At 45.8% G+C, this 25075-nt stretch overlaps 2 protein-coding genes across 2 annotated transcripts in view; one reads left to right on the top strand and one right to left on the bottom strand.

Annotated features, from left to right (window-relative positions):
• The window catches only part of myoc (myocilin), a 25104-nt gene extending 21211 nt beyond the window's left edge, over nt 1-3893 (top strand). The window contains exons 4-5 of the mRNA XM_086088264.1: nt 283-494; nt 1975-3893. Coding sequence (XP_085944390.1) covers nt 283-494; nt 1975-2559 — 797 coding nt within the window. The 3' untranslated portion in view covers nt 2560-3893. The remainder of the gene's footprint in view (nt 1-282; nt 495-1974) is intronic.
• A 1025-nt stretch (nt 3894-4918) lies between these two features.
• Nucleotides 4919-24355, bottom strand: prrc2c (proline-rich coiled-coil 2C). The gene is made up of 34 exons (XM_086088946.1): nt 23999-24355; nt 21267-21438; nt 20990-21164; nt 20796-20908; nt 20567-20698; nt 20158-20456; nt 20006-20085; nt 19630-19766; nt 19466-19557; nt 19059-19223; nt 18324-18975; nt 17957-18129; nt 17584-17842; nt 17225-17435; nt 14674-17160; nt 14169-14326; nt 13921-14075; nt 13081-13483; nt 12918-13003; nt 12384-12578; nt 11702-11962; nt 11537-11629; nt 11335-11436; nt 10957-11125; nt 10289-10498; nt 10090-10211; nt 9285-9439; nt 8893-9124; nt 8695-8805; nt 8322-8594; nt 7548-7648; nt 7251-7377; nt 6314-6670; nt 4919-6196 (listed from the first exon to the last, which is right to left on the bottom strand). Exons 2-34 carry the CDS (start codon nt 21382-21384, stop codon nt 5915-5917), a joined length of 8685 nt encoding a protein of 2894 aa, XP_085945072.1. The 5' UTR covers nt 21385-21438; nt 23999-24355; the 3' UTR covers nt 4919-5914.
• Nucleotides 24356-25075: the final 720 nt, after the last annotated feature.

The following is a 25075-nucleotide window of genomic DNA, read 5'->3' as shown; positions in this document are numbered from 1 at the left end:
GACGCCGGCCCTTGAGGACCGAGTTTACCCACCACTGGTCTCGGGGTTTGATTCTCGCTTAGGGTTTCGAGAGGTCCTGGGTTCAACTCCCGGACGAGCCCTGCTTTAAAACACTGACACCCATCAATCAGCTGCTCTTCAAACTTTAGTCTCTTGCCACATGGGCCACCATATGTCAAGTAGTGCGGTAAACAAATACATTGTACCTGAAATTTTTTTTGGGGGTTAAATAAAAGTTATTCCTGACAAACTTGACCTGTATATCGGTCCCGTGTGCTGCAGGTTGCGGCGTGCTGGTGTCTGTGTCGGAGCCCGTCACTCACAGGAAGGCCGACAGCATCTCTGGCAAATACGGCGTGTGGATGCAGGACCCTGAGGCCGTGGCCCCGTACGGCTCCGACATGGTCTGGCGCGTCGACACGGTCGGTTCTGACGTCAGGCAGATGTTTGGATATGAAGACATGGAGCAGCTCTCCAAGGGCTATCCCACCAAGGTGACTATTCTTGACCTTTGTTTGAAATTGGTGGACTTTGGAGGCACATCTCCCCAGAAAAGTTGGCCAAAATTTGGTAATTCCAGACAAATTTGGTGTAAAATTCAATTTGTTTGGCTTTGAAGTCGCAATTTTTAGATTTATTTTTGTGTGAAACTTAAATTGGGTAACTTTTTTTAGTCCAAATTTAAAGATTTGGGGGTAGAAAATGTTAGTTTCAAATTCAGATGTTTTTTTAAAATTCAAATCGTTTGACTTTAAAGGAGGAAAAATTCTAATGCTTTCACTTTGTGGCATAGTGTTCCAGAAATAATTATTATTTATTTTTTTAGCTAAAAATTGAAATTGTTTGAGTTTTTAGGCAGATTTTTTTTTAAGGATTAATTTTAAGGAAAACTGGGGCATAAAATATTAAATACATTTTGGGGGAGGCGGTTCTAAATTTATATTGTGCATTTTGAGGCACTTTTGCAAACATAGTTTTGAAATGTAAGATGGACTTTTAAAGAAATGTACAGAAATTTTGGCACCGAATTTTGGGCAATTTTTTTTAATTGTTTGGGTTTTGAGCCATGTATTTTCAAAAATTTGGGGTCCAAAATTGCAATTTTAAGCCATTATTTTTTAAGAAAATGTTGGCTAAAAATAGTAATAGTTGTTTTGAGACACTTTTTTAAATTTTATTTCTGGGTTGGTTTTCTGATTTTGATTCCTATTTTTAACATCTATCGGTAATTGCTTTTAAAAGTTGTCTGGCTTTTGAGGCACCATTTTCCCCAAAAGGTCTGCTTCTCAATTGAAATTGTATACATTGTGAGGTATATTTTTCCAGAAAATTTGGGTTTGAAATTTAAATAGAATTTAAATATTTGTTTACTTTTACTTTTGTACTTTTGATGTTTTTTTTGTTTGTTTTACCCTTCATAAACGTCAGCAAAATTAAAAAAATAAATATATATTTTTTTCAATTATTATTGGGCCGTATTTTTCTAGAAAATGTGGGTTTTAAATTTAAATAGAATTTAAATATTTGTTCCAATGTGTGCAATTGGTAATTTGCAATTGTTGGAATTTTGAGACATATTTTGCCAGGAATGCTGTCTAAAAAATATTATTATTATTTTCCTTTTTTAAGGTTTTGTTCTTGGGTTTTAAACTGACTTTGAGGGCAAAATTTTGAAGCATATTATTTCCTAGAAACGTTGGCAAAAAGTGAAAACCATTTGAGACTTAATTTTTTTCCTGAGAATTTTGGGTCAAATAGAACTGACCTTGAAGACAAAATGTGACCTTTTTAGACTTTGGAGACATATTTCTTTCCCCCAGAAATGTTTATGTGCCGTTTTTTTCTAGATAATGTTGGTTTTGATTTGAAATAATATAATTGTGAAGACTTATTTTCCCCCAAATCTATTCTTCAAACTCAACTATTTTCAATTTTTTCCCCGTGCATGATTGACTTTTGCGTGGCATCCTGCAGGTTGTGTTGCTGCCGGAACCCCTGGAGGGCACGGGCGCCGTCCTGTACCGCGGCTCCCTGTACTACCAGCGGCGGCGTAGCCGCACCCTGATCCGCTTTGACCTGGCGTCGGAGAGGGTGGCGGCGCGTCGCGACCTGCCGCACGCCGGCTTCCACGGCCAGTTCCCGTACTCGTGGGGCGGCTACACCGACATCGACCTGGCGGTGGACGAGCGCGGCCTGTGGGCCGTCTACTCCACCAGCAAGGCCAAGGGCGCCGTGGTGCTGTCCCGGCTGGACCCGCACGACCTACGGGTGACCAAGAGCTGGGAGACCAACATCCGCAAGAACAGCGTGGCCAACGCCTTCCTGGTGTGCGGCCGCCTGTACACTGTGGCCAGCTACGCGGCGGCCAACACCACCGTCAACTACATGTACGACACGGAGAGCGGCCGCGGGCGCGCCCTGGCCATCCCCTTCAAGAACAAGTACCGCTACAACAGCATGATCGACTACAACCCGACGCAGAAGAAGCTCTTCGCCTGGGACAACTTCCAAATGGTCTCCTACGACCTGCGGCTGGGGCGCCCCCCGGCTGAGGCCTAAAGGCCCCGCCCACCTAAAAGAAGTGACTTTAGCTCGCCCCGCTCGCGTCAAAGACTCAGAGCTTAGTTAAGGATGCCTGCTGGCGAAAAGGCTACGAAAGCTCACCGCAACTTTATTTCTTATGTACGTTATAACTTAAGTTTTACCTGCTAACTTCAGATTTGTACATGTTTTGTAATTGTGTTTTCACTGAAATGATTTAAAAATGTAAAACAAATGTAACATCCAAGTGAAAATGTAATGATTAAGTAAAAACAAAAAACATTCAACATGAAACAAGACAAAACAAAAAAATGTAAGTACAAATTTGTGAACTTTTCAAATGTTCACTCACGTTTTCCATTTTTAAATTTACGCAATTTTAAAATGTGAAATAAATGTAAATTTCAGTTAAAAGTAGAAATGTAAAACTGAAATAACACAGAAAACATTTTGACATGAGAATATTTTATGTTTTAAAGTTGTTACGTGTTTGCGTTTTATTTAAGAATTTACAGTTTAGTGTTTTCCATTTCCAGAATTTGTCCAGGTTCTACTACTTTCTTTAAATCAAAACAACATTAAATAAAATGTTAAGTAAAACTAACATTTTATAAAAGATTTAACTTTTTTTTATTTTCTATTTTCACATTGACATAGGCAAGTTTTTACTAGCTGTTTTATTTTTAACGTGAGTAATGTCTGTTTTTCGTCCTATTTTTTTTCCTTACTGATGAAGCATGAAAGTAAAAGTTTGTAGAAGGAGATCAAATCATCAAGGAAATAAAATACACAAAAATGAATCTTTTGTTATAAAACAGAGTTCCAATTAAGTGATAAGGAAAAAAATAAAATAAACACATATTACGTTGTAATATAAAGCATCCAAAAAAATGATAGTGGATTGGCAGGCAGGCAGGCCAAGTACACCAGTATCCAGGAAGAGGAATTATTTTTATACCAGATGTTTGTGTTTGTGTCCATACCGCCACGGGAACTTTTGACTAACTTTGTATCCAAGTGTGACATTGAGACTAGGTACAGTACAGTACAGTACAGTACAGTACAGTACAGTAATGATTGCCATTCCCGTTATTGCGTCTTTTCCCAGTTAATGCCTTTTTTCCGGATCGGCTATGATGGCATCGCAGTTTGAGGGGTTTATGGCGCCACCTGCTGCTTTGGCGTGCAATTGACACGCAACTTGTCGCACAAAATGATTGATTCATTGACATGTGCGCACGCGCGCGTGTGTAAAAATACTAAAATGTGTGTAATAGTTGACATATTGCATGGACACTGTAGTCAGCTAATGCACATACATTGTTCATCTTGAAATAAAATGTTTAAAATGACGTTACAATAGTGCTATTCATTATCTGTACTGCTTATTCACTTTGATGCGATTGTGTGGCTTTTAAGGATGTTTTAATAGACGTATCATACTTTTTCCATAAATGGAAAAAATGACTGATGTGCAAAGAACGTTTTTTTCCTAGAAGAATTTGTATGAAAATTCAAATTTGTGACTTTTGAGGTGTAGTCTTCAAGAACACAAATTCAGAACTAGATTTTATGAAGCAATTTTTTTTTCCAATACGTGTTTGTATGTCTTTTTTTGTAGCAAATTTTCCAGAATATTTAACTTTCTAGTTGTTTGGTTTTGAGGCAGTTTAAGAAATATTTGGTTGAAAATTCAAAGCTGCATTTTTTGGAGCACATTACATTTTTCCCCCCCAAAAATGTTGGTTTGTAACTCAAACACATTTATTATTTGAAGTTATTTTTTAAACCAGTAATTGTTTTGAATGACAAAATATTGGGTCTTATGAGGACTTTTTTTTTTAAATAGATTTTTCCCCTTTTTTAATCATTAGAATTATGAGGCAAATAAAAAATAATAAAAAACAAAGAGAGCAATGATAATGACATGTCAAATAGGTAAAATTACCGAATGAACTGAGCTCTCCAGAAAAAATAAAATAAAAAATGAGGCATCATTTTCTAGATTTTTTGAGTCTAAAATTAAGAGTTGGGCATTTGAAGGATACTTTTCCCAAAAACACTTTTTTGCCTCCCAAGTTTGGTTTCAATGCCTAACTGCTAGCTAGCCCTTTGAGGCATTTTCCCCGAGAAAAATATACGTGATATAAAAATAAAAATAAACACCATTTATGTCCTGCTGCCAGGAAGCTCTTGGGTTTAAAATTCAAGTTACCTTTGAGGTAGCCCCTAAAAGTGTTTGCTTATTTATCAGTGTTCACAATTTCCCAAAACTGCCAGTTAAAAAACAAGAAAAACTGCCCACTTTCAATAGTGCTTTCAGTGAAAATCTTGCACTAGCACCCAGTTGCCAAAAACAAGTGAGCGCACACTTGAGTCCTCTTAACAGTATTTCGTTTTTATTAGTTTCTGTAACCAAACCAAGAGAATGTAAATAAGACCGTACATATTTTAATACAGCGATGTAACCCCTGTACAAGTACAACAAAACAAATGAAGGAAAAAAAAAAACTCATGACACTCCCTCCCTCTCGTTCTTCAGTCATCCATCCATCCATCCATCCATCCATCCATCCATCATCCACTCACTCATCTTCCCAAACTCTTCCTTCTCCTGCCTGGAAAACAGGGGGCGGCCATTTTGTGTGTGAGGGAGCCTCCGAAGGCGAAGAAGAGACGCGGGGCCGGAGCGCGCTCGGCTTCTTTGCTTGTTTGTTTGGGACAGAAGGCAGACATGGAGAAAACAGGACTGATGCGTCTCATCAGTATATATAGATATATTTATATATATATATATAAAAAAAAAAAAAACAATAATAATCTGCCAACACAGTTCACATTGCAGCTCCTTCTGTGTTCTCTTAATGAATGTGTGTGAGTGTGTGTTGGAGCAATCCTATTACAACATTCTCCCTGTGCTGTTTTAACCTTTGGCTAAGTAAACAGGAGCATCCTGTCTCACACACACGCTCACACACACGCACACACACACACGTGCGTGACGAGATCGATTTTCACATCGGGGGCGCGGGGACGAGATAATTCAGGATGTTTCGCGGTGTGAAATGACGCTCGCATGTTTTGATTACTTCGAACACGTCGCCTCGACAAGATTGTTTCCACTACAGAAAAACAACAAAAAGATTATTTCTTTAACAGGTCAAAGTGATCCTCAAAACAAAAAAACAAAAAAAAACAAAAAATAGGGAGCTGAAGTCAAAAGATAAAGAGCAATAAAAAAAGTGAGCAGCACACGTCGCTGTCAACTCTTCTACGTTTTCCCAAACACACACGAGCGCGCACACGCAGCTGATAAAAGGCGGCCGGCCGGCAGGCAGGCTGTCTCCTTTCTCCCATTTATTTATTTATTTTTTTACTTGCCCTCCTCCTGCTTGATGGCCTGCGGCTTGATGGGTCCGGTGCGGACGGGCTTGGCCGACGCCAAGGCCGACGCCAAGACCGACGGGGGGACTTGGGGCGGCTTGTTGGCGTCGGGGTTGGGGGGCGGCAGCTGGGCCATCTGGGGCGGCAGCTGGGCCATCTGGAGCGGGGCGGCGTCCAGCAGCTGGGTCGGCGGCTTGAGCGCCTTGCTGAGCTGCTGCTGCTCAGAGAAGAACTTGTGGGTGGACTGCAGGACCTCGGCGCGCTGCTTAGCCTGAGGCAGGGACCGGCGACAAGTCAGACCAAAGTGCACAAGCGTTGAAATCACCCCCCCCCCCAAATATATAGATTTTTTTTTGTTTTTTTATCCACAAAACTACCAGATGTTTACCTTGAGGTCCTGCTCAGCCTTCAGGGCGGACTGCATGCCCCTGGGTGGCATGGGGGGTCCGCCGGGCCCCCGGGGGGGCAGGTGCTGAGGATGCTGGCCGTGCTGAGGCCTGGGGTGGGGCATGAGGCCGCCGCCGCCGCTCCCGCCCATGCCCATGCCAACATTTGGGCCCATGCCAACATTTGGGCCCATGCCAATGTTGGGGCCCATGCCAATGTTGGGGCCCATGCCTACGTTGGGGCCCATGCCTACGTTGGGGCCCATGGGCGAGCGCTGCATGCCACCGCCGCCTCCGCCGAACGAGTTGGTGTGAGACGCCCGCACGAGAGGGGACACCATGTTGGCTTGGGACAGAAGCTGTGGGCACACGAGTCAAAGACGCCATTTTGTAGCGACGTGTCAAGTGGCCATTTTAGGCTCCTTTCCAGACAAACTTGTTTGTCTGTTAGCTAATGAATTTAAAACACGGTGCCTGCGGGTCTGTTTTAAAAATAGCTCATCGGCGATGGTACATAGTGATTTTCCAAGAATGTTTTAAAAGTGAGAAATCATTAACATACGCTGTTTCTTTAAATAGATAAATATCAGTAATTCTAAATGAGTTAATTTCCACAAATTTGTAATTTCACAAGCGTGTATCAAACCCCAAGAAGTTCTGTTTCAAAGAGTGTTGACCCATTTACTAGACTGCAAAACATTTTGATCATTCAGATGTCACATTTGACAAATAAGTCCACCATTTTGCGTTCAAGCGGACAATTTTCTAATTTCCAAACAATTCCAGTTCAGCACATGTTGATGACTCACCCAAAGACAAGAAAGTCTTCGCACCACATGGTCACAGCTGTACCGAACCTCGTCATTATACACTAGCACCCTCGACTGGCCTAAATGCATAGCTGCAATAATTCTGCATTGAGATTGCGGAGACTCTCACCTGAGGGTTGAACTGGCCGGGGAAGTGCTGAGTCATCCTCATGTTGCCAGAGTTGGGCTGAAACTGCTTCTGGTACAACATGCTGTTCAGTTTGGCCGACTGGCTGCTGGGAGAGGTGGAGCTTGCCCTGGATGGAGACAACAGCGTTACAAATAGTTTTCCAAGACTCTTTTTCACTTCATCTCTATGATGGGAAAATTGCCACATTTGGGTCCGGAACATAATGACGACGCTTCGCTGCAGTATAACTCCCAAATATGCATTTAGTACATTTAAGAGTGTCGGGTGGATGTTTACCTGTAAGGGCTGGATGTCGGCGTGGTGCTCCGGGCGCTGACTGGAGGCGTTACGGGCTTCACATCCATCCCGCCGCCAAACAGCTTGAGGTCCATGTCCATCTTGCGACATGTTACAATTCAAATTAAAACCGCGCACACAATACAGAGACATATAGAGGTGGTCGTCGCTTTAGGATGGTCTTGACATTTTGATGATTTCTTTATTTTGCTTTTTTTTTTTTTTTAAATATAATTATAGTACTAATACTGTTTAAGGAGAATTGCGCAAAAGCGAGTCACAACAAGCAATAACTTGCCAACATGTGTCAATATGTTACCCTTAGAATGGACAGCAAATGCCCTGAATGAGGTGGTTGAAAAATGTTTGATTTGGGAAAAAAAAAAATGCATTCATCTGGGAATTTTGTGGGAAAAGATGTGGAAAATAGTATATGTCCTGATTAAATGTAAGAGTCTGACTTTGGAGTGGTTTGAATTTGCAGAAAAATAAGCAAAAAAGAAAAAGAAAGGCTCCAATTGGGAATTTTGCTATGCACAATGTGGAACAGTGAAATATACGAAAAATGGGAATTGTGAGGAAAATTATTTTAGCTACATTTAGAAAATGTCTCCATATCAAGTAAGTAGTTTTTATGCGGGGGGCGGGGGAAGAAAAATTGAGGAAAGAAACAGGAAATGGTTGCCCAAATGTCCTGAATATCTTTGCCATATTTTTTTTTTCAAAGTTTCAAACTGCTTCAGCATTTATACAATTATGCGTTTGCAATGGTACCTTGCTGGTGGGAGGCTGCATCATGCTGTGGCTGTGGCTGTGGCCGAGACTGTGACTGTGACTGTGACTGTGGCCGTGGCTGAGACTGTGGCTGAGACTGTGGCTGTGGCTTGGGCCCATGAGGCCTCGGTACGGCTGCGAGATGGGCGGCTGCCTGCCGATGTTGGGGGGCTGCGCCTGCTGGGGGGTGGGCGGCATCGCCAGGAGGGGCTGACCGCCGCCTGAGCCGAAATTGGCCAGGGAGAGCTGGGAACCTGGCAGGGGGACCGTCACCTGGAAGCAGACACGCTTGGTTTAGATTTTTAAGTGTTATAGGCAAGACTTGTCAAGTCAAGACAAACCCCAAGTCTTAAAACTGTCAACCTCCTTTTACCTGCTGCATTGCAGAGCTTGGAGACTGAGTGTTGCTGTAGTAACTGCTCTGACCATGCTGCTGCACCTGGCCCGAGTACATGTTGGAATGCTGACTCATCCCCTGACGAGCCTAAAATCGACAACACATGAATATGTTATATATTTTTATCCCCCTTTTTTTTATTTTTATTTTATTTTTTTAAATCCGCGTTGATACCTGCAGCAGGTGGGTGTCAATGAGCTGGGAGCCCCCCATGCCGGACGGCTGGTTGAGCTGCGGCTCAAACAGGATGGGGATGTGCTGGGTGGAGGAGGGCTGCTGGTAGGCCAGGCTGGACTGCGGCTTGCCCAGCTCGGGCGCCTGTACGCCGGGGTAGCTGTGCAGGGACGGCCCCGACAGCATCATGGAGGGCTGCGACAGGCTGCTCTGCATGAATGCCTGCTGAGACCTGAAGCGACGGAGGAAAAATAAATAAATCAAGATAGTCAAGTCAATTTGAGTCTCATGAATACAAAGTCAAGTCTTTCATAAGATTTAGCTGATTAAGTCCCAAGTCCTGAAATTGGCCAATTAAGTCTGACCTGTCACATGACAACATTAAGCAGTACCTGTACGGCTGCAGCGAGGAGCTGAACAGGTCCTGAGGCTGCGAGACCGGAGGGCCGGCGCCGAGTCCCAGTTGGGCCTGGTGCGTGTGTTGGTGCTGGGGCTGCCCTTGCAGCGGAGCGTAGATCGGGATGGGGATCTGCTGTACCGCTGTTGGCTAACGAGTCACACAGACGGAGAGCTTTACGGTTGGTGCCCTGATGTATGATACTTCAAGGTTATGAAATTTAAATGATTCTTATTTTGCACTTTATCTTGACACCCTGCAAAGCTTAGCGGAAATATGTTGTTCTTTTTGAGTCATTATTGTGAGGTGAGGTTACTCTCAATGACAAGTTATGAAATTCAAGCTCGATTGGTCAATAAGGGTAGGGCTGCTCTATTATGAAGAAAATATTAACCACGATAAAATAATTTAAATCATGATAAGGACAATCATTTGTTTTTTGGTACAAAACACGAAAATGATTAAACACATAAAGACACATTTCTTTAAAACACTAATTATGCAAGTTTTTTTTGGGACCAACCAAGATTTGTTAAATTAGTCATTTTAAAATAAAAAGCTGCAAATATATAAATTTAAACAACTCAAAGTCAGTATTAAGAATTTTTTATTTAGTTTCCAATTATGCCAAATTTGTAATTGTGGAGTGTAATCATTGAAATTGTAATTGCATTTTAGTAAATTGGACAGCCCTAACTAAATAAGGGCATTTCTCAGTTTACGATGTCAATTACAGTAAACTGAAATCCATCGTAAAAAGAGGATGTAAATTATGTAAACCATAATGTACGACTGCTTACCTGCGAGAGGCCGGGTTGGAAACCTTGCTGCTGTGCCAAAGAGGGAGGAGCCAATCGAGGGTGTGGGGTGCTGAAAAGATGGCTAGTGTCCATGTAGAAGGCCGGAATCTGAGCTGCAGAACCTGCATAAATAGGTAACGTTTTTTTTTTTAAATGGTTAGGGGTGGGTGGGCTGTTTTCCATAGAGTGTGAGTCTCACCTGCTGCAGACTGAGACACGTACACCTGCGGGGTCTGCTGCTGCTGGGCTAGCAGCGGCGGAATGCAACCCAGTTGGGAAAAGGTGCTGACGCCGCCGGCGGTCAGGCTGCCACCTTGCAGCTGCTGGGGCTTCACCTTGCAGATGTTGGGAGGGTCCGAGGCAGTGGTGGTCTTGGTGCCAAGGGATGATGTCGTGTAGGTGCCTGAACCTGTATGGGGGGGTACGAATATGATCAAATCATTTGACACGTTTCCTGAGTTGTGAACCAATATTCGTCAAAAAAAAAAAAAACACTGATAAACATTCACATGTATGAAAAAAAGTTGAGGATATTTTCCACAGGAAAATGTGAAAAGGTGATTTCACAAATACAAGACCTTTCAACTTACAATTCCATATATAGCTCTGCATTAAAGTAACATTCAGAACTTTGACAAACATTTCACATTTGTGTGAGAGCAATGCAGTTCAACCACCCCCCATTAGCCAGGTTGGTTGCATCTGAACGCAGCCCTTCAGTTACTATGGCAGCACGCTGTCCCACCTTAATGACTACAGAACAATCAAAAAGGATCCACTCGTGTGCCCGGGAGACGTAAAAAAAAAAAAAAAAAAAAAAAAAAAAAAAAAAAAAAACATTAAAAATTTTATTTTGGCTTTTGTTACCGGAAAGCGAGGTGCTGGGTGTGACTGAGGCCACGGGGATCTGCGGCATGGACGTCGAGGAGAATGAGTACGAGGATGCGCAGGAGGTGATGGGTGAGGAGGACGTGGTGACTGGCAAGTTCTTCTCCAAAATCGGCGAGTTCTCCCACGCTTTGCGAGCGGACTCCATCTGAGCCGCACAAAATAGACGTTCGTCAATCAGCTGCGCTACTTCAGAGAATGATTAGTTTCTCCTCAAGGTGGCACCTTGATATACAAGTTAGATATGTTTTCCGTGACAACGCTCTTAACTCAAAACACTCATATCTCCAGCCACGCTCCACATTGAAGGGAATGTAAATGCCATGAATCCGTTTCATCGGGAGTATGTATGTATACCTTTAGTGTTAGGTCAACGGTGGCGGGGGAGACTGTGCTGAGCGGGGAGCTCTGCTGCAAGGTCTCTCGCCGAGGAAGAGGCAACGAGTGTGGGAGTGCCACCTGAGAAAAACCCAGAAAAGAAAGTTGAGCCACCATTTTAACATATTCCACATACATTAGACGCATTCTACGCATATTCCATGCATCCATGGACACTCACATTGGCGACCAGACTCTCTTCCATTTTACTGTTTCCAGTTGGAACGCTGTCAGCGAGCGAGGACGAGGGGGTGGTGTAGTCTGTAACAGACTCCTGAGAATGAAAGAAACGGTTTAACTCAAGCTCAACAACGCACAAGCCAATCGATTGTGGAAACACTCCTACCTTGGAAATGCTGGTGTACTCGGCCGAAGGCACCGTGATCATGCCCTCGATGTCTCCGCCCAGCTCGGCGACCGCGCCGTCGCTGGTGGGGGGGCTGGAGGCGGCGGTTCTGCTGACGACACCGCCTCCCGGCACTCCTGCCTCCATCCCCTCGCCCTCACCTCCTCTGGCATCTTTTGCCTTGCGGTTCTTCAGGGAGCGCTCTTTGCCGATGGGACCTGGTTTGTACTCCTTGGTTTCTACTGGCTCCATGTCGGGGAGCTGAGGTAAAGGATGGATTAGAGCAGATAGTTTAGTTTAGAAAACAGGACTCCCTGTATTTGAAAAACTGCATTTCTTTAAAGATAATTTGTCAGGATTTTTAAAACATAAAAATGAGAGAGTCAGGTCGTATGATCCATAAACTGTGGAACTCCCTAGAGCGATGATAAATCAGTGTCTACTGGAGGGTAAATATCATTTAAGATGATCTTGTGTCATGTGCATTGTGTAATATTCATTATATAGCACTGTCAATAATATACTACAAATATAACTGTACCATAGTTAGAATGTGACTGATTACTTCCATTTTCTCTTTTTAGATTAAATTTTTCATTATATTTAATGTCTGTGTAAGAAATAGGCAACTATGTGAGAGAATATATGTTCAACATGTTTCACGAATAATAAACACACAGACCTTCTGTGTTTTGATGGGGCCAGCGCGAGGTTGTTTCTGTCTCTGTTCTTTAGGAGCAGGAAGCTTGTTGTCTGTTGCGGTCTCGAGCAGAGCGGGAACGCCGTCGCTGTCCGTGCTGCCGGCGGATGACGGAGCTCCGAACTGAATACTGTCGATGGCCAACTCCACGCCAACCTCAGCAACGGATTTCCCACCCTGATTAAGAACAATTGGTATGTAACTACCAGCCGGCAACATAGCATTTTGGGGGCGATGCCATGTTTGCAGGCACGACACCACAAAAAAAAACATATTTTGAAAACAAAACAAATTGCCCACTTCCTTGAAAATGCTGATAGCAATAAAATAAATAATAATAATACTGCAACATAACATAGCAAGATTGGCCAGGTCAAAGTCAAGTCGTACATAAATGTTTGCCACAAAATTGGTAATTTAAGTCCGACTGCGACACTGTATGAGCTTGAGTCTCCCACTTTTCCTAACTCGAGGTGGGGAGGAGGGAAGGTGGTTCGAACGAAAGGCCAAACAAACCTCAGAGGGGACTGTGCCGGTAAAAGAGGTCAGAGGTTTGTTCCAGGCACTCACAGAAGGAGGCTGAGGAGGGCTGATGGGACCCACTGCCAAGAAAATTAAGAAGAGATTACTTCCACCCAGTAGTCACATTTTTAAAACAGCAGCAGCCATAACAACGTACGCTTTTTGACATCGGGGAGGACGGCCGGACTAGCTACTTTCTTCTCCCACAGTTCAATACCCAAATTGCTGTGCGCCTGTGAGGCGGCTGTGTTAGCGGAGGGAAGGCTCTTTGAGGTAAAGTCCACAGTGGTGGCCGGCACGGAGGGCACCGTTCCTTCCAGGGTCTGCGGGGATGCAGCTGGCTGAGCGGGGGTGAGGTGAGGATGCTGGGGAGCAGAGATGGCAGGCTGCTGCTGGACTTGAGGGGTGGATGCTGGTGCCGCAGGTTGAGATTGTGACGAGGACTGGTGTTGTTGCTGCTGCTGCTGTTGCTGCTGTGATGATTGCTTTTTAGCAAATCTTGGAGGTAACTTTCCTCCACCACCTCTGCTCTTCTCGCCGGAGCCTTTTTTACCCCAATTCTGAAAGTACAGCATCAGTATTATAACTACAGCGAAATTGGAAAACACTAGAATTGTGGTAGATGACAAGTATTGTAATACTGGATAAAAAACTAAACAAAATTAATCCTACTGAGCCTCTAACATGGGAGCTAGGGAATTGTGACACGTTTCTTGTTTGGATGAGAAACCTTTTTCACTCATTGGAACAATTAAGTTTTGATAGGACGATAAACTTTCTCGTACTAATAAGAAACATATTTCACCCATGTCACTTTAGGGGCTCCGCATAAATGTTTGCAAAAAAAACAAAAAGCATAAAAAACATTCAATTCAAAAATGGGTATTTAAGGCACGTTGAAGGCCTCCCAAAAGGCGAATAATTCACCACAATAATAAACACAGTGAGAGAGACTTCACAGGTTCGCACAACCTAATTATAATCTCTATCTTCCTACCTGAGTAGTTTGTTCTTCCTTCTTTCGCTTCTCCTCGTCCTGAAGACGTTTTTGCTGCTTGCGTGAGACCACCTCAGTAAAACCGTCGTCGTTTGTGCTGGATTGCGGGTCATCTGTGGTGGTGACCTCAGGGTGGTCGTCGATAATGACCACACCTACAACAACAGACATTTGCATTAGTCTTTTTTCTTTTCTTTTTTTATACTGGCACAAATTGTGCAATTTGTTTGAAAAAAAAGTTTACATACTGGCATAGTTGTTTAGGTCAAACTGGGAGAGAGCATTCTCTTTGGGCTTCTTGACAGCCAGCTTTGCCTCATCTTTACGTCGTGCAGCCTGATCTTTGGCGGACCTCGACGATCCAGAGGCTGATGCTGTTCCGTCAGCGTTTTGCTGAACGCCAGGGCTGAATTGAAAAAAGAAATGAGGACTTAGTCAGTCAGTTGAGATACATGGTCATAGTATATTAATATGTGCAGTATCTTAAGGTTCAACCATGAAGAAGTCTAATTAAAATTACAACCTGATTAGACTTGCCCAAAAAGGTGTTTGCATTTGATCTCACAAAAATATATATATATTTTTTACATCCTATAGTTGAATGAGAATATAGTTTTTGCTGTGAGTTAAAATAAGCATTTAAAAATAACATCAGCAGAGGCTAGAATTATCTTTTTAAAAAAACATTTCACCCGACAGCTGAGGAAAAATGACAGCCCTCCCTCCCCCTCACGGTCAATTCTTCAAACTCACCCTTTGCGGCCACCTTTGGCTCCTCCCCTTCTGTCCCCCTTGGGCCCACCGTAGCCGCGACCTGGTTTGGCTCCACTGTTGCCTCTTCGGTTCGGTCTCTCAATAGGCCTCTGGCTGGAGAAACTCCTCTTGCCAGAAGCGGCTCCATCTCGTTTGGGTGAGATGACTCCCTCAGGGGGACTTTTGCTAGGCGTCAGCGAACGTTGAAGAGGTGCAGGCGCCAGAGTGGCAGCCGAGATGCTGGCAGCCTCCTGCGCTCCTCGCCTCTCCTCTCGCTCTCTCCTCTCATTGAAGTCGCTGCTCTCGGAGGCCGTCTCCCATTCCTCGTTGGCTTGATCAGAAGAGTTCTGGTTGGACAGATCTGGGGACTTTGTGCCGACTGCAGCGACGGCAGCGGGGCCGATCGTCTCGGAGAAGGGTCCGTCGTGAGGCGCAGGGAGATTGTGTGCAGGTGCCATCGCTTCTGCAGGAACAGTTAAGGGAGTTCCTGGTGCTCTTGATAAGGTCGGTGAAACTGATGCAGGTGCAGAAATGACAGCAGAAGCAGGTGCAGAAATAGGCACAGGAGGTAGAGACACAGGGCGACTCGGGCCTGGATCTCCGCTTGCCAGGACAGCAGCTTCTCGTTCCTTTAGCCGCCGAAAGCGGGGCGGCTTATCTTGCCTGGGAGGTCTTGCCGGTCTGGATCGGCGAGGTCGCTCTCTGCTACTCTGAGGACCGCCTTCCATGAATTTCTTGCCGTCAGATCTAGGTGGCCGTCGATCCGATGGCGGATGATCGTATCTTGAAGTGGACTCCATGTCCTCAGGTCTGAATGTCTCCATTGGCTTGGAAGGCCACTGAGATGAAGACTCTCTGGCTATTGGTCTTCTAAGAGGGGCTGAGCGAGGGCCTCCACGTTCCCTGGCTCCACCTCGTCTACTATACAACCCTCCTCTTCCCCGCCGTGAAGGCTCTCCTTTGGGCAGAAACCCTGGCTTGGGTCTGCCTTCATCATCAAATCTAGATCCCATTTTGTCCGCCATGTGAGGTGGCACAAAGCCAGGCTTGTGGAGACCAGAACGCACCTCGCCAGGAAAATCACGTCTTAGTGGGCGGCTCGGCTTGGCGCTCGGCTCGCGGTCAGATGGCCCAGTATCGCTGGCGGACTCCCTTCCACCCTCACTTTCAGAATCCGTGTCTGAGCCACGTCGGCGTCTGCGCTTTGGTATAACCTCAAAGTCGGAGCTCTCGCTGCGTGTCTCGCTTTCCTCCCTGTTACGGAAGGCCGCCGCTCCAGAAGGTAAATCCGAGCGCGATCGAGGTTCTCTGTAAGGGTAGTCTCTGCTCCGACCACGACCGCCCCTTCCTCGGCCACCGTACGTCCCACGGAAGCTCCGCCCTCTGGAGTAATACTCTCCACGACCCCGACCTTTGAAATTGCTGTCGACCGGCCACTCCCTGTCTCTGTCCTTGTCTATATCTTTGTCCCGCTCACGGTCTCGTTCTCTCTCCTCTCGTCGGTAGTTGCGGAGAGCGATATTTGACTCCTTTCTAGAGGGCAGTTTCGGTTCTGGGTGCTTTTCAATGCTGGGCGCTTTGTCAGCCTTATCCTCCTGAGAGGAAGATGTCGGGACCCCAGAGGACGTTAGGGACTCTCTGGTTTTAGGAAGGCTAATCTGTGTTTCCTCAACCTCAGCAGCTTCTCTCTTGCCCTCACCTTGCGCTCTGGAGCCTTCAGAAGCTGTGGTAGCTACCGCAGCGGTAGCGGCGGCGGCAGCGGCAGCAGCAGCAGCGGCGGCGGCAGTGACGGCTGCAACCACAGAGGGAACTTTGGAGGACTGGTCCTTTTTGGTCCTATCCCCCCTTTCTCCTCTCTCGTGACGTTTCTCTCTCTCTTCTCTTTGCTCTCGTTCTTCTTTCATGTCCCTTAGAACGGGTTTCTTAATTGGTCCAGACCTACGGAGAGGTCTCTCCCCGCCCGGTCCTTCTCTGCGACCGGGCCGCCCGCCCCAGCGTAGCTCAGACTTCTGCTTGCTGGGAATGGGTAGAGGCAGCTTTTCTGGTTTGTGTAGCCCGTCGGCTGGTGGCGTGGCCCTGCTGTTGGTCAACGCGGCCGGTGTGAAGAGTTCGTTCTGAGGTTTATTATCAGCCCGGTCAACTGTGCCTTGCAGCTCTAATGCTTTGCTTCCCAGTGGTAGTCCATCAAACCGAGGCTCATCGAGCTTTAGCGAGTGACAGGAGCCCTGGGAGACACTTCTCTGGAGCATAGCTTTTCCTAGCGCTTCGACTTCTTCCCCACTCGGCAGACCAGACTCATCGGGGTCGAAGCCGGAGGCGACCGGAATCCGGTCAATAGGTCCAGGCACATCATCTGGGCTCTGCGTAAAGGCTGGTATGGGTTCAGGTGGGTCCCTGAAGAAGTTATTCTTACGGGAGTCCAACGCACTGGGCTCCTGGGGATACATTGGCGACAGACTCCTTTCCAAATCTAAACCGGAGTCAAGCCTAAATCAGAGAAACACATGATTAGACTATGAAAAAAAGAAATTCTGTCATTTTCATTCGTTACCTTGGCTCCGTGCTGTCATCGCGCCCTTTAGGAGGCGTTACAGACGGCAGTGGTTCCGACGGTGGGTACGGGTCGGACCCCCACACCATCCTTGAGTCAGGCGGCAGGCCATGGTCACGGATGGGTCGAGTCAAGTGGTCAAATGAGTCTGAACTGGAGCTGGAGTTGTCTCCCGGCTCTCTGCGTGCGATCTGCTTCGGGGGGATCCGCCCTGAAGAGGATGAGGAGGGAGAGATTAATTTAGCAGTTTGATTAAAGGGGATTTAGGAAAATAGAATTGTGTACACAGATACTTGGATCTCTTAAGTGCCTGTCCACCATTTAACACATTGTATAGTGCAGTACAATGTTAAAGTTACCAGTGTGAATGTTGGTGGGCATGTCCATGGGAGGGCGCCCGGACATCATGCGAGGGTCCATGTAGGTCTGCATCATAATCCAGCGAGGGTCAAAGCCCATGGAGGCCAAGTGCTGGGGATGGGGTCCGATGGGTTGATACATTGAGCGGTGTTGCTGCTGCGGCTGTTGGGTAGCTGGGACTCCACTACTCCCCGATGGGGACACAGAGCCCCCACCTTGTTGCTGCTGCTGTTGCCACTGCTGCTGCTTCATTTGCTCCTTTTAGACCAATAAAGACAACAATAAAGTATTGACTGTCATTTCCCAATCTAGCAATATTTTCTTCCATAATGACATTCAAGATCATGAAGGAGACGGAAGATTTGATTTCACCTGTTGTCTGAGGAAACGAGGTGGCAGGGATTTTTGAAACTGTTTGGAGTAGCCGGAGGTGAGGGATGGACGCATAGCAGCGGCGGCCTCACCCTCCAGCAGCGGGGGTGCAATGGCTACATCCTCACCGCTGGGGGAGTCCATATGAGGCAGTGACAGGATCGCTTCATCCACTGTAAACAGAAAGATGGAAATATATATATATATATATCACTTCAAATAAAAGCTGTGATGATGTTTGGTCTGGCTGGTTTATTGTGATGATTTCTGCTGCAATCTGTGAGCAGTGACGAACGGGCCCTTGCGCTGCCATGCTTTGTCCACATTAGATGGCTTGCACGAATATTTATAGCATTTTTTTCCTCACCTCTGTTGTCCTCCAAGTTGAAATAGTCTCGGATAGGCACTGTTGTCCGTTCAGCTTTGTTCTCGTCGACGAGCGGCTCAACCGCTGCCAAGGTGCTTTCTGTTTCAGTCGGAGGCTCAGGCGTCAAGACCGCAGGCCTCTGGACAGGGGAGATGGGACGATGAGGTAGGGGTGCCTCCTCCTCCTGCTCCTCCTCCTCTTCTTCTTTCTCTGCATTTGGTTCGACTTGCTCTAGTTTGATCCCCGCCCCGTCCCGGTCAACCATCTCGGGTAGATGAGCTTGCACGACAGGGGCCTGCGGCTGTAAAACTGTGACTGAGGGTGCAGGACTCGATGTGCTATCAGGAGCCAGCTGTGCTTCCTCTTTTGGAGCTAGAACCTCATCGCATGCGGTCTGAGGCAAACTGGCTTGATCTTCTGTCAACTGGCGATGTTTTTCATTGAGCCGTTTCAGTTTTTCGGCGCACGCGGCAAGGCGCTGCTCTTCCATTCTCCGTTCCTCTTCCTCTCTCCTGCGCCTCGCGCGTTCCACCGCTTCAGAAACTTCAGACGACTTCTTTCGTTTCTGCCGCCAAGCCTCAGAGTCCTCGTCAGCGGCAGTTGGCGGTTTGCTGCCACGTGGAGCACCGCCACTACCTGCGCGGGCGCCGCCCTAGGGAATAAATACAACACCAGAGATTGATTATGATACTATGTCGCTTTTCCATCCTCTCAGCATGCATAATGCATTACTACCTGGTAGTCCTGCAGGGCAGCAGCTTTGTTGTAGTGTCCCGCACTGCCGGGCAATGGCACTCTGGGATCTACACTGTCCACCCATGTTTTACCGCCTCCATGCTCCTCAGAACCCTCCTGACCGTCTGGTGGGCGCGATCTCATACGCACCACTTTGCCCATCCACTCCCTGAAAAAACAAACAAACACGTTAAGTGAAATGAAGGGGAGACATAGTGGCTTTGCCATTTAACAAATGCATTAAAAAAGCAAATTTTCTCAAAATAAAAAGTCTTTAAGTCTTCAAATCGGCTGGACTGACCGGCATATTTTTCTGGATATGTGTGAATAACTTTGATGTTTTTTTTTTGAGTGTCGATGAACACCCTGTAAATCAAAAGGCACTTGATGGAACACTTCCAAAACACTTGCCAATTTTCGCCTTTTTCCTTAGCAGCTTGGTTCTCCTCGTCATCACTGAAGTTCAGCTTCTCCGTATAGTCCACCTCCATCTGAGCTCCTGGAACAGAAGATAAACATTTAAAAAAGGGCACGACGCGAGTAAACTACTTATTCAAACAGCTTTACTGACCTGCCCAGCCTTCATCAGTATCGGTGTCCAAGTTATCCAGCTCTTTGAGCTCCGTGGCGCTAACGATCGAAGGTCGATCTGGATCCTGGAGCCACGCTTGAGGGGGCGCCTGCTGCGGTCGTGCCAAGCGAGGAGCCCTGAAAGACAGTAATTCATTCTAGTTACCATGTCAACAATAACAAGTCACCCCTCTTCAAGGTTGGTTCAAAATTAATACTGAGCGCAGTGATGAACGGGCTCTTGGAAACACTTGAAATGATCATACATAAGCACCGCCCACATTTCAAGGGATACGGAGGAATAATAAACAGTGATTTCAAGATGGTCGTTACAAAAATGAAAAATAGAGAACACCACCTTTCAGGAGGGAACCTACCTGACGCCATCTTGTGCCACTGAGTACCGGACATTGGCTTGTCTCGGGCCTTGTGCCACTTGAGGATAAGCGTGAAACATCTGAAACAGGAAAAATATGACAACGATGAGACAAACGAGCAGAAATGTTTAGTGTTGCTGTACCAGACGTACATAAGGTGGCATCATGCTCCTGAACGTGGGGTCAAAGTGGGAGGGCACCCCTGCAGGTGGCTGCTGGCCCCCATTAAGTTTAGGCTGGGAGGGGCCCGAGGGCGGCAGGTTGTCCCTGCCGTCCCTCTTCTCCCTCTGGCTGTCAGTGGTTACGTTTCGGCCGGCCTCGTCGGTGCCCTCATGTGGCGAGGTGGTATCGGGGACGGCACTTCCCTCCTCTGGGGGCCTGTTGTCCAACTCAGAGGGGCTGGCCGTGGTGTTCAAATTCCTCCCGCCACCTTCCCGCCAACTGCCGACATCTGACAAAGGAAACTCTTTTTTTAGGCGGCCTGTGACTCCAAACAATCAATTAATGACATCTAAACTAGTATTAGTAGCAGTAGTAGTATTATTAAATGCGCATCCATACTTTGAGGTCTGAGACTAGGCCCCGGTCCGTACGGCTCCTCGTCCTCTTCCTGCTGGCCATCTTTCTCCCCATCGCTGGCCGCCTGCAAGCTGGGGAATTCCTGGTGGAAATGGCTGCTCACGCGAGGAGCGCCTATCCCCAAACAAAACACATTATCAGTAGCATAAAAATAAACTATTAAAGGGGACATATGAAAATGTAATGTAATGGTTTGGCACGCATTTCTTACCGTCTAGCTGCGTTTGCTTGCTATTCGCCCAGGAGCGGCTTACCCCTGCTGTGGGAGGCTCTTGAGGCGGGACCACTGCTGGTTTGGGTTGCGGTGGGGGTGTCTCTTGTTGCCTGGGGTACACAAAATCAAGGGCAACGGTTCCAAAATCAAACTTTTAAAGTAGCGTCTAAAAAGAAAAGTGAAGACACTACCTCTCGTCTCCCGCCTCTGTCTTTGATGCCCAGCCGCTTCCGTCTTTGGGGACGATGTTAACGTTGGGGTCGTTGCCCTTGTTCTCCGCTTTCAGACTGGGCAAGTTGGCCGGAGGGGGCATGCGCCGGCTGGCAGCAACCTTACCCAAGCTTTGCAGCCCATGTCTGGCAGCGACTGATACACAAACAGGAGGCCATTTTAGTACACAAAAGTCTCATCAGGAGCCTGGTGCGTGGAAACACAACACTTTTAAAGGTGGAACAGGTGAGGTTCTACCTGCAGTCTTCTGGGTTTCCAAAGACTTGCCCTTGTAGGTGTTGAAGAGGCTAAGGGTCGCATACTTTGTTTTGCCGCCATCCTTTGCCTTGGTGCTCTGCCCTGACTTCTCGGACATTTCGCTGGAAACTCATTGAGTCTGGTCCTTTGGCCTAGCCACCAGAACCAGCTCCTAAGAAGAGGAGGAAGAATTATTTCTTCTTAAATGACAATCAGGTTGTGATAAAAATAAAAAATAAATAGACAATTGCCTGGCGTGCTATAATAAGCCATTAAAGTGAGAACACAGACGTAGTGAGAGAACAAAAGGGTCATAATTCATGTTACTATCTGAAGCAGATTACACCATCCCCACAATTTCAACATCAGCTAAGATTATTTTATTTTTTTTAAGTGTGTCCAAGTGGCTGCAGGGAGAAGAGACAATAGTTGTGAGGCTAAGTCACACATATACAAAGGTAATTTATTATTTAGTGGTCGGCACCAGTGTGCGTCGTTGGCATCACTTACGTCAAATAATAAATGAAGGCTTTTCCGACAAGTTGACATTCACTTAAGTGTGTCACGCACTTGACAAGTTTATTTGAACCTAGACCCCGAGGGGAAAACCTTCTTACGCCGTTTCCAATTCTCAGTCATGTTACAATCATGACTTAACTAGAATACATAGTCCAGTGTTTCCCACACCATGTTAATACTTGGGCGGGCCACCCAAGTAAATTGGCCACCACCCAAGAAGTTTTCAAGAACATTTATTTAAAGAAATATATTTGAAAAGAAAAAAAAAACGTGTCGCAACGGGATATACCGCATGTAACGTTAGATCGCCGTCACTCACTTATGGATCGTGAGGCTCGAGGAGGCGTAGTAACAGGACTGAGACCCACCTCCCGTCCAACCTGCCTCCTATCCCCACCGCCGGAGTCCACCCACCCAAGTTAGGCACACTCACTCACCGTTACTCCCAAGCGCTAAGTTTCATACATACAACTATATTTACTGCAATTATGACTTCACAACCGTGTTAGCATCGGCTGGTGTTAGACGCCAATGTGCTCCACCAAATTCAGAATGCAGTTGACACAATGATGCCACCTTTCACTATTCGTTTTTCTTGATCATCATAATTAAAGGGGACTTGGCTGACTTTTTTAGCAGGGTATCAAAAGGAATTAAATGGAGCACAGCAACTACAGCCACAGGCAGGTAAATCACACTTGATGACAAGGAAAATATTAAAATATCCCATTCGTTGTTGATGACCATTTGTTGCCTCAAATTTAAACTTGTTAATGGAGTAAAAATAAAAGAGCCGCGGGAAGACATGAAATTGTACATGAGACCAAGACAAGAGGGCTCAAGAAGTTTTATAAATATAGACATACATACATATATATATATACAAACATACATACATATACTCAACTATTTTCCGTAATGTGACATCTAAAAACAATTTAAATGAAGAAAAATAAAATACAAATGATTTGCTTTTTTGTATTTTTTTCTGTGTTGGGGGAACCTCTGTTTTCATGGAAACCACATATTGGAGGTTTATCTGCATTTTTGAAGATTATAAAAACAAATATATTTTCAAATGCATTTCAATGGCTGTCAATAGTGGATTTGCCATTCGTTGGCTGGCCTAGTTCCTATCCACATTGAATAGGGCCCACTGTAATTGATTACAATTCTGACTTATCTTGTAACATTAAAACTTCATTCTCACATTATGTCTTTATTCTCATATCTTTACAACTTGTATCATTGTGACTTTCTCATTTATTCTTGCAGCATTTCAACCTTTTCCTTGTGAGATTAAGACTTGATTCTCACATTACTTTTTTCTAGTAACATTTTGTCTTGTTCTTGTATCAGCGCTACTCTAACATCCTTATTTTGATTTGATTCTCATTACATGAATTCACACCCGCAATGTTACTTACATCACACAACGCTACGACAATCACCTAACAATACAGCTTTTTATTTGGGGGATATAACTTTTTATGGCTTTTTGACTTTGATCTCACATAGTATCATTTTTATTTTGAGTGTGGCCCTGGTTGTCATTTGTTGCTTTATAGTAATTGAGTGACCAATCAATCAATCAGTAAGAACTGCGAGTCTTTCCTCATGTACAACTACCATGAACCCTCATTGTCAAAGTGACATCGATCGGGACCCTCCCCATCCTACCCCACACGTTCTTTTCTCCCCTTTCAAAGTCATCCGCCTGCATGGCAGACGGCTCCAAATGAAATCCGTTACATTGAATTGACTCCATAAGATGGCGGCGACCATGAAATAAAAGATCTAATATTAAGGATGTGTGTTCGTTGCGTTCAGAAGCCCAACAGCTAGCCTAGCCACCGCCACCGGCCGACCACCGGTGCGGCTCGGTGCCTCATACCGGCGCACGGCGAAGGCCCTCCCGGCTCAAATCACAACCAAGGGGGTGGGCAGAGTTGTAGCATGTAAAACAGACGTGATATCAATGTAAATGCGAAAATGCGTGCAATTGGTGGATACTGAGTGTTAAGTGAGAGAGAACGATCTGATTTGAGAGCAGGCCGCCGCCGTTGGATGGTTGAACGTGGTTTCGTTTCTCACGAGTCGCCATCACATCCTCTTTGCGCCCCTAACAGTGGCCGAAAGCGTGCTAATAGCGTCGAGCTAACACTTACGGGGGGAATAACTTGTCATTTTTTAAGCGGCCGCGGCGGTCTTACCTGCCAGTGCCGGTGTTTCCTTTTGTCTTTGTTACTTTTTGGGTCAGAATCCTCGCTTTTAAGGCTCGCGGCGGCGGGGGGGAGTTTCGAGTGTCTCGCCGGCGGATTACAAAAAGATGGCTAGCCCCGCTCCGGCTAGTTAGCTAGCTCGGCTCGTCGGTTGCGACGGCGTCCGAGTCCACGTCCGCTGGTCAAATTGTCCTCGTGGCTTCGCTCGGGGGAAACCGGTACGGTGTCGTCCGGTGAACTCTTTGGGTCCCTCCACGCCCGTTTATCGGTGAGCAAGAGCGTTGTGCTAAGGTGAGTGAGCAGTGAGGCCCCGCACTCGCCGCGGCCCGTCGCACAATCAAAGATGGAGGCTCTGGGGTTGCCAGATTTAAGTCATCGTGTCCCTCACCTACTCTCTCTCTCTTTGAACCCTTTTTCCAACTGTTTATTATTAGCGGCATTTTAATATTACAAATGCTGTCAATGCATAATTTGTTTTTAGGGTTATTCCCGATTTCGTCAATTTAGGCATTTTTTTGTAAAACAGACCATTTGTGTATTATATTTTGGGTTTATGTCAGGGGTCACCAACACCAGACTGGGTCTTGAGTGCCCACATATCCTGCATGTAGATGCTTTCCCTCCTCCAACACACTCGATTTGAATGATCAGGATCGTTACCGGGGTTCTGCAGAGCTTGCTGGTGACCTCATCATTTAAATGAGGTGTGTTGGAAGCATCTAAAACATGCAGGATTGGGGCCATCAAGGACTGGAGTTGGTGACCCCTGGTAAGCTTTCATGAAAAACGGGTAAAAAGCCACCCTTTAATTTGACTGTGTTTTGGATCATAAGCTTTTCCCAGTGCTTTTAAAAATTTTTATTCTGTTACACCCCTAGGAAACAAGAAAACAAGTAGCCCCCCCCCCCCAACACTACACATGACCTTAAATAGTATAACATAGTTTTTAGTCTGTAAAATAAAAAACTTGCATAAATTTGCCTGGAATTAAATAAATAGCACCACTGCCATCTACTGTAATGGATGTGCAATTACACTTTATTCTAGTGCGGCAAAAAAGTATAAGTA

This window comes from Leptonotus elevatus, chromosome 11, assembly GCF_054856555.1.
Source record: "Leptonotus elevatus isolate MCC_2025b chromosome 11, RoL_Lele_1.0, whole genome shotgun sequence".
Classification (NCBI taxonomy): Eukaryota; Metazoa; Chordata; class Actinopteri; order Syngnathiformes; family Syngnathidae; genus Leptonotus; species Leptonotus elevatus.
The sequence above is the reverse complement of the archived record's forward strand: the minus strand, read 5'-3'. Positions and strand labels throughout refer to the sequence as shown.

Bases quoted from the DNA above. Each gene is read 5' to 3' on its own strand.
- prrc2c (XM_086088946.1), bottom strand. From the start codon at position 21,384: ATGTCCGAGAAGTCAGGGCAGAGCACCAAGGCAAAGGATGGCGGCAAA. The intron at 21,165-21,266 runs GTAGAACCTCAC...TTTGTGTATCAG, and splicing joins GGAAACCCAGAAGACTGCAG to TCGCTGCCAGACATGGGCTG. The intron at 13,484-13,920 runs GTAGGAAGATAG...CTGTACTTTCAG, and splicing joins AGGAAGAACAAACTACTCAG to AATTGGGGTAAAAAAGGCTC.